The sequence below is a fragment of the Hyperoodon ampullatus genome (genome assembly GCF_949752795.1).
Source record: "Hyperoodon ampullatus genome assembly, chromosome: 16".
Lineage (NCBI taxonomy): Eukaryota > Metazoa > Chordata > Mammalia > Artiodactyla > Ziphiidae > Hyperoodon > Hyperoodon ampullatus.
Genome location: NC_136929.1, coordinates 20741028 through 20756915, shown reverse-complemented (window position 1 = coordinate 20756915; position 15888 = coordinate 20741028). Strand labels below are relative to the sequence as shown.

General features: G+C 43.8%; 1 protein-coding gene across 1 annotated transcript; it reads left to right on the top strand.

The window, feature by feature from the left end:
* Positions 1-9421: 9421 nt before the first annotated feature.
* On the top strand, positions 9422-15677 carry SLITRK5 (SLIT and NTRK like family member 5; the record flags this gene model as incomplete). The annotated part of the gene is made up of 2 exons (XM_079721940.1): positions 9422-9488; positions 12772-15677. The coding sequence occupies 2 exons, from the start codon at positions 9422-9424 to the stop codon at positions 15675-15677; spliced, it is 2973 nt and encodes a 990-aa protein (XP_079578066.1).
* Positions 15678-15888: the final 211 nt, after the last annotated feature.

Below are 15888 nucleotides of genomic sequence, written 5' to 3'. Positions count from 1 at the left end.
TTAGAGACTTTTTTACTTTAGGAAAAATTATACTATAAATATTCAAAAAATATTGTTTTAAGAACCTTATGTATTTGGGTTACTGTGAAAATAACTTCTGGTAGTTAATAATGTCTTTGATATTCTTAAGGTAGATCAATATAAAGATGGTTTATTTATAAATATATTTCATGACCAGTTTAAGATATATTTTATTATGGTGATATTTTAAAGAGTAGTATTATGTATTAATAATTTGGAATGTATTCCTATTGTTGATTTAGAATACATTTGACATTATAGAAATGATGAATCCCTTAGAAAGTGTCTGAATTGAAGCTGATCACTAAGTATTGATATACATTATTCTCACTTTTTCTTTAAACTGAGATAAAAGTTCAAAAGTGTGCATTTGAATTGACATAGTTAAGTTGAAAAAAACAGATACTGAGAGTCCTTGTAATTCTCTCATAGTCTGGAGCTGCTATGTACTGTCTGTATGAATTACGGAGTATCATCAACTACATTGAAACTCAGTTTTCTCATCTGTAAGGAAAAACACCTCATAAAGTTGCTGTAATAATTACATGGAAGAATGAGACAATGTACATAAAATGCTGCCAAATAGTAAATGAGTATATGTATGTTGTATGTATGTATACATTTTTTTTACCTTTCATTTTGGATTATAAATGAAGTATAAATTGCCTGATGATGCTTATGTTAACTGTGGTTGGTAAATCACATTACAAATTGAAAAATATAGTCAAATAGATTCCTATTTTTTGTGACAAATCAATTTAGGCCTCCCTTTCTCTATATGCTATAATACTTCTAAATGTTACAATATCAATACTATAATGAAATACTTTTAAATTTAAAAGTACCTAGAAAGAAATTCATGAGCATCTTCAAATGGGTAAGTGGCAGTGTAGTCATTGATCAAAGTCTGCCTGCATAACAGTCACTACTTATATAATATAGCAATTAAGGATGCAGATTGATTGTACAAAAAACTGTGAACCTTATACGGGTGATTCAAATCCAGCTTAGTTTTTTGTTCATTGGGATATGTAACAATCAATTAAAATTGCAGCAAACATTGAAATATGTCATATGACAGTAACTATGAATCTAGTGTCACTGTAAAAGCTTCATTAGATTGATGGAATATCTTTGATCATGGTATAAAAAATGCATCACTTTAGATTAAACAAAAACTGAGCTGCCGCAGATCTGTTTTTCACAGAAGGTACACCATGCACAAGTGGGCGTTGGATTGTCAATATTTATTTATATGAAGATAACTTTACGTTTTAGGATAAAGTGAATAATTTAAAATCTACAATTTAGGAGTAATAATTATATGTTATTTTTCTTCCAAGGAGATTACATTTTAATACTTAACATTTGATTAACCGGTGTGGTAGTCTTATGGTCCATTGAAGAGAAAAACAGTGAATTCTTTATATATAAAACCTGTGATCTACCCAGAGAGGTGTCGTCATAAATGCACATGCACAACTGATGCAAAGCCAGAGTCAAGAATGGGGTTGAGATCTCTGAGAGCCACTCTACTGCTCTGGACCAGGTGGCTTCCTACTTACTTTGGACTTAAGCTCTGAAGCCATTAATGCTGCTTTTGAAGCTATACTGATTCTTCCCACAGTGGAAATATAGGTTAATTTTATTACCAATATTTCAGATGATTGATTAAAAACAAAACAATCTCAAAAATTACAATAATTTGTTATACTTGGAACTGGTTACCAAGCTATTACATCTTTGTTTCAAATATATAAGTATGATTTTATTTAAACTGAGATTTATTCAGATCTTCATGGAAATTAGAGGCTCTATTTGCATTCAATAAATTCATTCATTACAATTTGCTGTCCAAACTCTGCCTACATTAATTGTGCAAAACACCACTAAACTTCCAGATAGAGCTTTTGCATTCAAATAGATGGAATGCAAGGGTTCAAGTGCAGTTTTTTTTACTGACTGACTTCTCTGCACAAAAAGCCTCTTCTAGAAAACTCCTGAAGCAAAATACCCATCTAGGACTTTCTTTTCCAGTTCTACTAACATCCCACTGTGTGATCTGGAGAAAAACACTTTAGAGAGTATTTCATCATGCATAAAAAGGCACTTATCTTATAATAAAATTCTAGTGACATAAAATAATCTACCTTTCCTTCTTTATAAGGGTGTAATGAGCATGTAGTAAGGAATTTTGAAATGCCTGTAAAATGCCTTGAAATCTTTAAAAGAATGGTAGAGGCCCTCAACTCAATGCAATTTAACAGAATTGAATAGAGACCCTCAACTCCATGCAATTTAACAGAATTGAATAGAGACCCTCAACAGAATGCAAATCAGGCCTCTTGCCAAATATGAATCATAACTGTCCTTATTTATTGAGGGTGTCATAATCACCATCATTAGTTACGAGTGCAGCTGTTCATACTGATTGAATTTCCAAGGTATCCCAGAAACTGCACAAGAAACACGGTTTCAGTCTTCCAGGGATTTATATTCCAAAACGGCACTGTTCAATATGGTAGCCATTCGCCACATGTGGCTATTTAAATTTAAACAAATTAAACTTTTAAAAATTAAAATTGGGGCCTCCCTGGTGGCGCAGTGGTTGAGAGTCCGCCTGCCGATGCAGGGGATACGGGTTCGTGCCCCGGTCTGGGAGGATCCCATATGCCGCGGAGCGGCTGGGCCCGTGAGCCATGGCTGCTGAGCCTGCGCATCCGGAGCCTGTGCTCCGCAACGGGAGAGGCCACAACAGTGAGAGGCCCGCATACCACAAAAAAAAAAAAAAAAAAAAAAAAAAAAAATTAAAATTGTATTTCTTGTATTTACCAGTCACATTTCAATTACTCAGTAGTAATATGTGGTCAATGGCTATCATATTAGACAAAACAGGTATAGATTACTTCCACCATCACAGAAAGTTCTATTGGAGAGTATCTTGCAGAGGCTTGACAAATATATGCTACAAGAGATACTATTCAAGTGTACAATTTATGCAATAGTATTTTTATTTATTTTATACCATTTATTTTGACTAGAGAATGCAGGTAGTTTATCAGAAAGTCAAAATATCTCTGAAATCACCCAACCATCCTGATATGAATCAACTAATTGTTTTATATCAAACATAATAGTGTTTAACACAATATAGGTACTAAAAAAAAGTGTTGAATGAATAAACTCGTAAATGGGTATTTCTTGTGTATACAAAGAATTTTTTGGAGCTCATTTTTCTCACTGTTAAGGGGGTAAGAAACACAATAAAATGCTGTTCTCAATAAGGCATGATAATCTAGTTCAGAAAAAAAGAAAACTTTAAGCAGTTACTTGAACACTATGCTACAGCAAGTGCTAGATAATGCAAGAGAATGTTCAGATAATCAAATATTTAATGTTGATTAGAGGGGACAGGGAAGTTTTTTGGGGTTTTTTAAGACCTATTATAATATTTTAATTTATAAATATTCACATTTTATATTGAAAAGTCTTCATTGTCTTAGCAAAATCAGAAAAAGTGCTATAATAAAATGCTGTCATTAAAAAAATAATAAACAAACAAACAAAAAAAACCCCTTGATTTTCTAGTTAAGCCTTTGCCTGATACCGCTGTTGAAATTATATCATTTTGGGTTGTGTATGATATCATCCAAACATAAAGATATAAACTTTGTGTGCTAAAACGTGATTGACAACAACAGGACCGTTAAGATTTCACTTTAAGATCACACTGTACAGGGACTAAAGTACAGAAGGGAAAACAGAAGTTTCATAGATCTTTCTTAGGAAAAAACGCTTCAAAACCAGCCAACAACAGCCGCTAAAACTTGTATAGAATTTACTAAGTGCCTGCACATTTCACCTTAACCCTATGAGGTAGGTTCTGCTATCATGGAAGTTGTTTTTTGTGTGTGTGTGTGTGTGTGATGAAGAAAGTATCTACGGTGAATTCTCTAGAACAGTAGATAAAAGAATCGTAGAGGAAGTGAAAAGCCAGTTAGTTGAAAGGGCAGCACAAACCAAAGTTTTGGAGTTGGGAGAAAAGCAGATTTATTTTGAAGGGATAAAAGTCTTATGGGAGTCTCCTGTTGAATGAAGGATTCCAGATGATAAAAGTTGAATAATGTAAGGTTAATTTAGATATTTTCATGCAAGCCATGATCCATCTTAAAGTATTGTGAGGAAACTATGTTTTAGGACGATTAATTGTTTTTATCGGAAAAAACGGAAAGGATACAGAAAATCTAGGCATAACATAATGCTTGTTTGGACTTGTTTCCTAGAAATGACTAGAGATATTTGAGAACCAAGAACTCATGAATTCCAAGAGACAGATCATAGCTCCAGGAGGAAGATACACAGAAAAGCTTATCTGGCTCTGTAATGAAACTGCTTCTTTTCCACAGGAATGTGCATATTTCAGTGAGTGAATATAAGCCAGAAGGCAGCAGACTTTTTTCTAACGGGGCCAGGTATTAGTTTGTATATTTAAAATACGTCACAATTACACACTCACTCATCTTCCTGTAGACAGCAGTGAAGATCTGCTGCTGACAATTTCAAGTATAATTACTTATCTTCTCTAAAGAACCATTTTGATATTTCCCTTCATCATCAGAGTATCAAATAAAGTTAATGTTGCCAGTACACAGCATGGTTCTGTATAGTGAAGATAACAGAAGCTAGCTTCTATTAATTACAATTCTATTAATTAATATTGACAGCTAGAATTGAATGTCACGTATAAGAGCTATGAAGAGAAGCCATTTTAGCCAATTAATTTACACTCATATTTTTAGAAAGATATTCAGTGCCTCCATTGATAGCAATGTGTCATAAAAAATAAAATAGTTTCGAGTACTATAGGACAGAAATTAATTTGGTAAAATCATCTTCAACTCTTTATCACTTCTCATATCATTCTTCCAAATATTATCCTTATTTCTGAAGTACATATTTTTTCTTTTTAATTTTTTATTGGGAATGTGAATGTAAATTGAAATGTTCTGATAGTTGAAAAATATATATATATGGTGAAAAATAAATTTCCATCCTACTCAAGATTTCCCAGTCTTCCAAGAGGCAATCGCTATTGCTGGATTTCTGTATCGTTCCAGAAAACTTCTCTTTTCTCCCTCCCCCCCCCCCACCTCTCTCTCTCTCTCAGTTTCGACAAGGTACATAGATGATGCTATCTATACTATTAATAATGACAGAACTGCATTCCTATATACACTGTTATTACAGGAAGAAAGGCCTTCCAAGGTATAGATTGATGTATACCACTTTTCATTTAGTCAGACATATAGGCCATTCTTAGTCATTGACAAATACAAGCATCTGTTACAAGGAATATCTTCTTATATATCATTTTGTGTACTTAACTTCCATACACCTGTAGGCTACTTTCTGAAAATATGATTGTTCAAAAGATATATCCATTTTAAATTTTGGTAGATATTTCCAAGTTGTCCTCCAAAGAGTATGTTTTAATACCTAATTCTGGCACACACACACAAAAAAAATCGGAGGGTATTTACAAGGAACTATATGAGACAGGAAGAAACTTGTCTATTTTTTGCACCTCTTTCTTTTATGTCTCTGAGAGCGTATTCCTAAGACTGTTAATAACTAAGCCTATAAGTGAATAAATAATCTTGGTAAAATTAGTTTAGCCGGCCATTTCGGATTTGACAAATATCACTGCATGATATATTTAACTGCTGTAATTCTAAAAGTATCAAACTAATCAAAAACATATGCTATACAGTTATTTAGTTTAGCAATTGCATAGAGAAACACTCATAAATGATGACTCATGTTTTCACCTCCAGAAGAAACTTTTCTCCTTTCAGGGATATGTGGTATATGTGATTTCAATTTCAAAGACATTAAAAATATAACTTAAATCTGAAAAATTTTTCATTTATTAAATAAGATAATATAGTCTTCTTAGCCATTACCATAACGTAAGTAATCTCGTCAAGCTAATTTGGGAGGAGTCTGGAATCTAGCATTAGAATTCTGTAATCCTAACTCACCAGTCAGGCTGACAACAGCAAAATACAAGGTCTACTGGCTTTAGATCTCAATGATGTTGATTTGTACTCATAAAATCTCATAATTATTACCAAAGAACTTCCTTGTTTATAATCTCTGTTAGACTGCTGCATGAGGGACTATAATTCCTGACTAAGCATTTTACTATTCTGAAGAACCCACACAGTGATACACAAATATAATATGATGAGATATTTTAAGAAATGCTTTTAACATAAGAATTCCTCCAGAGTCCGTAAGGCACTGAAACAATAATTCCAGGTAATAATAAATATGAATTCACAAATATGTATGGTCAGTTTCAAGTGACAACTATGCTAATCGTGGTTTGAATTTAAATTTTAATAGGTAGGTATCAAAGTATGTCCATAATTTGCACTAATTATTGACAAATATATTACCACATATGAAATGTATTTATAATGACACTAGATCATGATATAATTATTATATGCATAAATATATTCATAACCATTCAAAGATTCTCAGCTTTTCACACCCACCTCAGTCAAATAATGTTTAATTTAGTGTCAATGACCTTAAATCTGGAGAGATGTATTTGATCAGACATTTAATTTTCTAGTTCCTAAGTGTGTTTATGTAATCATATGCATGCGTTTGAGTGTTGTGTGGTAGCATGTATACATATCATATGACTGTATATTGTTGAATATAGACTAAAACATGAATATGTCTGTTCCTGTAGATAAAAATCTTGCTCAAATTTGATCAGTTACATGATTTATTTATTTATTTTCTAGGTAATAGCCAACACTCAAAGCAAATAGGAATCTACACACTAATAAATGAGGCTCTTCCTTATTTCTATGATGTTTTCCTTCCCCATTCTTCTGTTCTTATTTCTTCATGTCTCAGTATTTTCTCAAAATTCACTTTCCTGCAGAGTAGCTTATAGAGACACCTAGTGGTAAACTAATGGCGGCTTCTCAGGCCATCCTTAATATTGAGTTAATGGCAGAAAGTTGTCATTTATTTATTTGAACCACAAGAGGTAAACTGGAATATTTTTAGTGTCGGTGTTTCTAACAAAATTATTACCTATGTTCATTGCAAACATGTTTAGTGCTTCTTAGCTCAACAAAATGTATTTTAATTAGGATAATAAAGTAAAAATAAGACAAAAACAAAAATTAAACTAAAATTTGTTATTAAATCCAATTGTGAAGATTTAGGAAAGTAATTGAAGAATGAACTAAAATAACTATGTTTCAGTTATCTTGAGTAGTCCAATAATTAGATAAGCTATTTTATACCCTTTGAAAACTTCTACAGAGGTTATCAACATTGAAAAAAATGTGTCTGTGATAGAACTGAACATTTATATTCCAAAAGTTTCTAACTGTAATTAATATGTAATTTGAAAATTATGACACTTTAAAACTTTCATTTTGAAAATACAAAAGCATTTATTAAAAAATAAATGTTCTAAAATGTTAGAAGATATTGACTAAATAAATAAATACAGCAACAAACCTTTTTTGGGTGAAGTTTAAGTTACCTGTTTATATAATGTACCTGTAGCAAGTGGCAATCATTCCTAGGCCAAATGTTTCTAAACTTAACAGGAAGTTCTATTATAATATTTTCTTTTTAATTATATATTACTGATTGCTTTTCTTCCTCACTTACACTTACCCCAAATTGAAGCAAAATAAACAGAATTGTTTCCAAGCCAAGTATGAATGACCTTACTAAAAAATATATTTGCAGAATAGATTCAGGAGAAATTTCAAGAAATGTTGCAAAACCTCAGGAGACTGCAAAATTCGCCACCTCTAGAAAACTCTTTCTAACTCAACATAGATGTGGGAAGATATGTTAGTGGCTATATGTATATACATATATACCAGAATTTATATTAATTTTGTATTTAATCAGGATATTATAACCACAATGTTACCCCAAATATTACCAAGAAAGACACAATATCAATTATGTTTAAGATGACTCCAAAAGATACTATATAATTAATTCCAAAATTAAATGGATAAAATACATTTAAGTGGTAAAACCACCCAGTTATCAAAGGAACAGTGCACTCAGCCTGCATTGGGCCACTTATAACAATCAACTTTTTTTCTATACCTGGGATGGACTGCAGCTCAAATATTACAAACACTGGAAATATGCCTTATGAATGTAAAAACCCTTTTGGGGGGGAGGGAGGTGTCTGGTTTCATGGAAAGAGCCAGGAATACTTACTGTAGAGATGACGCTAGTAGAGTTTAGCAGGTGACTCTTCAAGAAACTTGCTTTCTACCGTTACTGCGTTTATTTAGGGACTTCCAGCTTTCTAGTACACACCAAATACGTTCACAATCTCTCTGAAAGTCGTTCACATTCCCTTGTATCGCCCAAACATACTTATAAAACGTAATTCTTAAGAAAAAAAAATAGCGCCCTTGTTTGCAGCTAGGATGAACCACTCCCTCTTCCAGGGTCCTTTACAGTAAGTACAAGAGACAGCAGCACGGGCTGTGTTAGTCTAAATGGGAGGTGGAAGGCAGACGTTCAGCCCAGGGCTGGAATCCTCTGTCCCTGACCACCAACAAGCCTGACACTGTCGGCGTTCTTTCCACCCCTCCCTTCTTCAATCCGAGGATTTCACAGTCCCACGCTAGAGTTACGCACATGGTCCAAGAGTCCTCTGTCTCCCACGAATGTGACATCCAAGGGTGGGGGGCGCTCCGGTTGCGCCTCCGGGGCCCAGGGACGCCTTCGCTCTCGGCTGCCATCTATCGGCCACGGAGCGCCCGCTTCGCCCCGGGCCCATCATGTCTGCTGCAGCTTGGCTCGCACCGGTGGCGCGACAATAAACAAGTGCACTGCATGGGGCCCTGCGCCCCCGCCGAAGCAGATGTCTCAGAGACCCCTGCGCTGCTTACCGCGTAGCCACCTCCTCACCGCCGGGGAGGGAAGACGCGACTTTCTCTAAGTTTTTTTTGAGCCGCCGGGCTGCCGGGACACGCCACAGGCTTAGAACAACGCTGCTCCTGCCCCCCCACCTCCCCGCGGACCCCCAAGGATGTCGGAGATAGAGAATCCCAAATATAATGACGATCGTGCGCCGCATCAAGAGAAGGAATAGAGGAAAAGCCCCTGCAAACACCGGGAGCGATGAAACAGCCAAGAGGACGCGGGAGCCTTGCATGTACTAATTAGGGGCCGCGGCGGCGGGCTTGGCAAGGGGACAGCGGCGGCGGGATCCCAGTGCGGTGGTCTCCGCTGCGCGGGGGGGGGCGGAGGACGGCGCAGGAGCCGCAGCCGCCGTGGGAGCAGCCGAGGGGCCGGTGCCACCTTCGCTCGCCCCCTCACTACCATGTACAGTGTGCGCTGCAAGAAGAAGGCGGGCGATGTATGCACACCCCTGCGCCCCGCTCCCTCTGGCTCGTCCCCGGGCGTGCGCCACTGACCAGGGGGGAATGTGGTGAAGACGGCGAGGAGAGCCGAGGGGGGAGGGGAGGGCCGGCCCGCGCGAACCCAGGCCCGAGGGTGCGAGGAGCCGGAGGCGGCTGGAGGGGGTGGCGGCGGCCGCCGCTGGCTTGGAGAAAGTTGGCCCCTATACAGATGGCAACTGTAAGTACCCGCCTCGGGGGTGCGGCGAAGGATGCCGAGGACCCCGCGATCGCGCGGTGGCGCGGCTGGGAGCGAGTGAGCATGAGTGTGAGCGGGTGCGAGCGCGCGGCGAGGCTGACCGTCACGTTGGCTGGGCCGGCGGGCAGCCTGCTCCGCGTCCCCCTCCTCGGGCTCCACGCCTCCTCCCCCTCCAACAGCTCCTTCCCCGCCCCGCCCGGCTCCAGCTCCCGGCCCCTAATGCGAGGTGCCGCGACCGCCGGTCCTCCGCCGCCCCCTCCCCCTCCCTTCCCGGCTCGCCGCTCGCGATCGCCCCCTTCTCCCCCCCTCCCAGCCCGCTGCCGGCTCCGACTACCACAGAGAGCGCGGGGGAGAGCCGGTTGGGGAGCCCCGGAACCCGCGGTCGCCACCACGGCGGCGGCCCGGGGCTGGCGGCGTCCGGGCGCCTCTTTTCTCCAGCCGCTCGGATCGCAGCGCTCGCCCTCCCTCGGCTTCCGAACCCCGGTGCACACCCCAAAGAGGTATTTTTTTGTAAGGGTGGCTATGATGAGTGGGCCTTGGAGATGTGAGACGGGGTAAGTCGGCCGTTTACTTTGCAAAAGAGGCTCCAGTGTGTGTGTCTGTGTGTGTGGCGGCCGGGTGGCTTTCTTTCCCTCTCCGCCCTCCCCCCCCCCTTCCCTTCCTTCGCTTCGGGGCGGGATGGGGGAGGGGGAGCCTCGCGTCCTGGAACTCCGGGCGCTTCTGCCTGGGCCGCTGTGGGAGCAGCTGTGCCCGGAACCGCGGTTCCGGCCTGGGTGCTGGGCTTCAGCCCGCCCGGCCCCACGTTGTTTAATGCAGGGATGTTCAGGGCCACGATCCAGGGTTTAAATTCTTTGGGGAAAAACAAATACAGTTACCCGGCCCCCGCCCTCCATTAAAAAAAAAAAAAATCTGAGAATCTCAGAATGTGCCGCGTACCCGCGAATTTACATCGGAGGTGCGTTTCCCAGTCAGAATGTCAGCCTTCTCCGGCTCATTCAACTTTATTTTTTCAAATTTTGGGGCTCCTTTGATGGCCAGGAGGAGGGGAAAGGGAGTGGGGTGAGAGGAAGCTCCTCGACCCTGGCTATCCGGAACTGAATTAAAGTTGTAAACGCTCGACTTTAATACTGGCTGGACACGTTTTGCGATGGGCTGTCAGAGGGGCGGCAGGTGAATGGGGGCGGGGAAGCACCGGGAGGGAGGGGGAGGGGACCCAACCCCACTTGAATGGATGTGCAGATTTGATCCCGCGGAGAACGGAAATGTCAAGGTAAACGTTTTGCTTTCATAGAGGGTGTTTTGGCCGCTTTGAAGCCGGGAGGTGTTTGTCTTTGCGTTGGGAGGTCGGAGATACTTGCGACGTTTATACACTGTGGGTTCCCATTCGTCTCGACACGTCTGGGTGGCCACACGTGAATGATTCGCAGGCACACTTGCACATGTGCGTGAGAATGCAGGGGCTGTTAATAACGCGGGCTGGAGTCGGCTCGGGGATGAAGATCGAGGTCTCCAGGCTTGAACCCGTGACTCAGAAACGTCTTGGCTTTAGTTTGAGGTTGCGATTCGACATCAGACTTCGTTGGTGGCGAGGCAGAGAGGCAAGGCTGACCAGAGAAAAGGCATTGATTCCCCGAGCCCAGCATTTCTACTAAATATTCCCACCCCCCTTCCCCCAACCAACGCAACACGCACTCACACACGCTCACACACTCGCTCCATTTATGTCCTTTCCTTTATGAGTGCTGCTGTCGACTCGAAGTAGGAAGTCGAAGGAAGCCTTTAAGGGGACAAAAAGAAAGCCAGAACGAAGAGAGGGGCTCAGATTGTTTCCTTGGGGAGATGAAATTCGGATATTAAAGCACTGGCTTGTGTCACTTGCTGTTCTCCCTCCCTTACACCCTTCTATTTTGCCTCTTAATCAGCCCAAGTCCCCTTTCTCGGGGGAAAAAGGGGGGTGGGGTAGAGGAATAAAGCACTGCCAATTAAATGTAATAAGCAACTCCAAAGATGGGGATGCTGGCGAGGTGGTAGTTCACTCCAAATCTTGCAAATTCGGTAGGGTTCGTTTTGCATACCGTGGCAAACAGACGCGGAGCCCGAGGTTAGAGAGGCTTTGGCGCTGGTCCTTGGTTTACTTTTAGCTGGTTCCCGGTAAGCAGTAAGAACGTCCTAAACTCCAGGTGTTGAGAGGTGCTCCGGGATGCGGATGCTTTCGCAGAGTTCTTTGTAATCCGTCGTGCAGAACTATTTCAGTGGCTTAGAGATGCGGTTTAGTAGCGTCGCTGACATGATCAATGAGGAGAAGTGGACGCAGGGCGCTCTCAGGGCAGAGAGCTGCTAAGTGGCACCGTGCATGCAATTAGGACGCTGATGTGCTTAATAGCGTGATAGTGAAGTCCACCATCAAAGCGAACGCGCTCTCCTTTTTCTCCACACTCAAAGCTCCTGAAGAAAATTGGTGATTTAAGAGCTTCTTCTGGGTCCTTCTGATGCATTATCTTGCATCCTTTTTGCCTCTGGAAAGCATTCTTTAGGTTCCCACTCTGGCATTTCCAGCGATGGTTTTAAAATAGCCCAAGTATTGTGGCTCCTGGCTTTTCTGTGAAAACGGGAGACCTTCACTGTGAACTGTTACCTGAAGAGGTTCTGAAGGAAAGGCGGAGGGACTGGGTATAGGTGAGGTGGGGAACCTTGTAAAATGGTGCTTCCTTTCTCTTAAATTAGAGCCATGAAACTGAACTGACAGCCATTTTATGTATATTTATGGATTGGTTTTGAAAGGGGGGGAGCCGGGAAGAATACTAAAATGGGACTTTGCCTAACCTGCCCTTATCTTGTAAAGAGCAGCATGTTCCTATTGTCATTAGGAAATGAAATCAACCTTTAAATCAAAATGAATGTCAGATTTTAATAAAGTCTGGAGAATTTCGAGGTACCACGGATGGTGGAGGGGGAGGGGAGGTTCATTCATAGCCCCTCCTGGATTTCAGAGAAGTAGTACTAGGAAAGAGAGAGACTTTCTGATTGATCCCTTAAATTTTCGTCATATTCTGTTGTTTCCTCTCTCCCTTGCAGGAGATAAAATGCACACTTGCTGCCCCCCAGTAACTTTGGAACAGGACCTTCACAGAAAAATGCAGAGCTGGATGCTGCAGACTCTAGCTTTTGCTCTAACATCTCTCGTCCTTTCGTGTGCAGAAACCATCGATTATTATGGGGAAATTTGTGACAATGCATGTCCTTGTGAGGAAAAGGATGGCATTTTAACTGTGAGCTGTGAAAACCGGGGGATCATCAGCCTCTCTGAAATTAGCCCTCCCCGTTTCCCAATCTACCACCTCTTGTTGTCTGGAAACCTTTTGAACCGTCTCTATCCCAATGAGTTTGTCAATTACACTGGGGCTTCAATTTTGCATCTGGGTAGCAATGTTATCCAGGATATTGAGACTGGGGCTTTCCACGGGCTGCGGGGTTTAAGGAGATTGCATCTGAACAATAATAAACTGGAACTTCTGCGTGATGATACCTTCCTTGGCTTGGAGAGCCTGGAGTACCTACAGGTCGATTACAATTACATCAGTGTCATTGAACCCAACGCTTTTGGGAAACTGCATTTGTTGCAGGTGCTTATCCTCAATGACAATCTCTTGTCCAGTTTACCCAACAACCTTTTCCGTTTTGTGCCCTTAACGCACTTGGACCTGCGGGGGAACCGGCTGAAACTCCTGCCCTACGTGGGGTTGTTGCAGCATATGGACAAAGTTGTGGAGTTACAGCTGGAGGAAAACCCCTGGAATTGCTCCTGTGAGTTGATCTCTCTGAAGGATTGGTTAGACAGCATCTCCTACTCGGCCCTGGTGGGGGATGTGGTTTGTGAGACCCCCTTCCGCTTACACGGCCGGGACTTGGACGAGGTGTCCAAGCAGGAACTTTGCCCGAGGAAACTTATTTCAGACTATGAGATGAGGCCGCAGTCGCCTTTGAGCACCACGGGGTATTTACATACCACCCCGGCATCGGTGAATTCCGTGGCCACTTCTTCCTCTGCTGTTTACAAACCCCCCTTGAAGCCCCCCAAGGGGACTCGCCAACCCAACAAGCCCAGGGTGCGCCCCACCTCTCGGCAGCCCTCCAAGGACCTGGGCTATGGCAACTATGGCCCCAGCATCGCCTACCAGACCAAATCTCCCGTGCCTTTGGAGTGTCCCACCGCGTGCACTTGCAACCTGCAAATCTCCGATCTGGGCCTCAACGTCAACTGCCAGGAACGCAAGATCGAGAGCATCGCGGAGCTGCAGCCCAAGCCCTACAACCCCAAGAAGATGTATCTGACGGAGAACTACATCGCCCTGGTGCGCAGGAGCGACTTCCTGGAGGCCACCGGGCTGGACCTTCTGCATCTGGGCAACAACCGCATCTCCGTGATCCAGGACCGCGCCTTTGGGGATCTCACGAACCTGAGGCGCCTCTACCTAAATGGCAACAGGATCGAGAGGCTGAGTCCGGAGTTGTTCTACGGGCTGCAGAGCCTGCAGTATCTCTTCCTCCAGTACAATCTCATACGCGAGATTCAGTCTGGGACCTTCGACCCGGTCCCCAACCTCCAGCTGCTATTCCTGAATGACAACCTCCTGCAGACCATGCCCTCAGGCGTCTTCTCAGGCCTGACCCTCCTCAGGCTGAACCTGAGGAGTAACCACTTCACCTCCTTGCCGGTGAGTGGGGTTCTGGACCAGCTGAAGTCGCTCATCCAAATCGACCTGCACGACAACCCTTGGGATTGTACCTGCGACGTGGTGGGCATGAAACTGTGGGTCGAGCAGCTCAAAGTGGGCGTCTTGGTGGACGAGGTCATCTGCAAGGCGCCCAAGAAGTTCGCTGAGATGGATATGCGCTTCATTAAGTCGGAGCTGCTGTGCCCAGACTACTCAGACGTGGAGGTTTCCACGCCCACGCCCTCCTCCATCCAGGTCCCCGCGAGGACCAGCGCGGTGACCCCCGCCGTGCGCTTGAACAGCACCGGGGCCCCCGCGGGCTTGGGCGCGGGCGGAGGCGCGTCGTCGTCGGTGCCCTTGTCCGTGTTAATCCTCAGCCTGCTGCTGGTTTTCATCATGTCGGTCTTCGTGGCCGCCGGGCTCTTCGTGCTAGTCATGAAGCGCAGGAAGAAGAAGCAGAGCGACCACACCGGCACCAACAATTCCGACGTGAGCGCCTTCAACATGCAGTACAGCGTGTACGGCGGCGGCGGCGGCGGCGCTGGAGGCCACCCGCACGCGCACGTGCACCACCGCGGGCCGGCGCTGCCCAAGGTGAAGACGCCCGCGGGCCACGTGTACGAGTACATCCCCCATCCGCTGGGCCACATGTGCAAAAACCCCATCTACCGCTCCCGAGAGGGCAACTCCGTGGAGGATTACAAAGACCTGCACGAGCTCAAGGTCACCTATAGCAGCAACCACCACCTGCAGCCGCCGCCGCCGCCGCCGCCGCAGCCGCAGCCGCAGCAGCAGCAGCAACAACAGCAACAGCCCCCGCCGCAGCTGCAGCTGCAGCCGGGGGAGGAGGAGAGGCGGGAAAGCCACCACTTGCGGAGCTCCGCCTACAGCGTCAGCACCATCGAGCCCCGGGAGGACCTACTGTCGCCGGTGCAGGACGCCGACCGCTTTTACAGGGGCATTTTAGAACCAGACAAACACTGCTCCACCGCCCCCGCCGGCAGTAGCCTCCCGGAATATCCCAAATTCCCGTGCAGCCCCGCTGCTTACACTTTCTCCCCCAATTATGACCTGAGACGCCCCCATCAGTATTTGCACCCGGGGGCGGGGGACAGCAGGCTGCGGGAACCGGTGCTCTACAGCCCCCCCAGTGCTGTCTTTGTAGAACCCAACAGGAACGAATATCTGGAGTTAAAAGCAAAACTAAACGTTGAGCCGGACTACCTCGAAGTGCTGGAAAAACAGACCACATTCAGCCAGTTCTAAAGGCAGAGAAACTCCCTTGGAGCTTTTGCGTTTAAAACCGACAAGCAAGCAGACACACACCGCGAACACATTTGGTTAATTGTGTTGTTTCAACGTTTAGGGTGAAGTGCCTTGGCACGAGATTCTCAGCTTCGGCGGAAGATACTGAAAGGGTGTGCAATTTCCTTTTAATATTACACGTGGGGAAACATTTGTGTAAACTGGGCACATC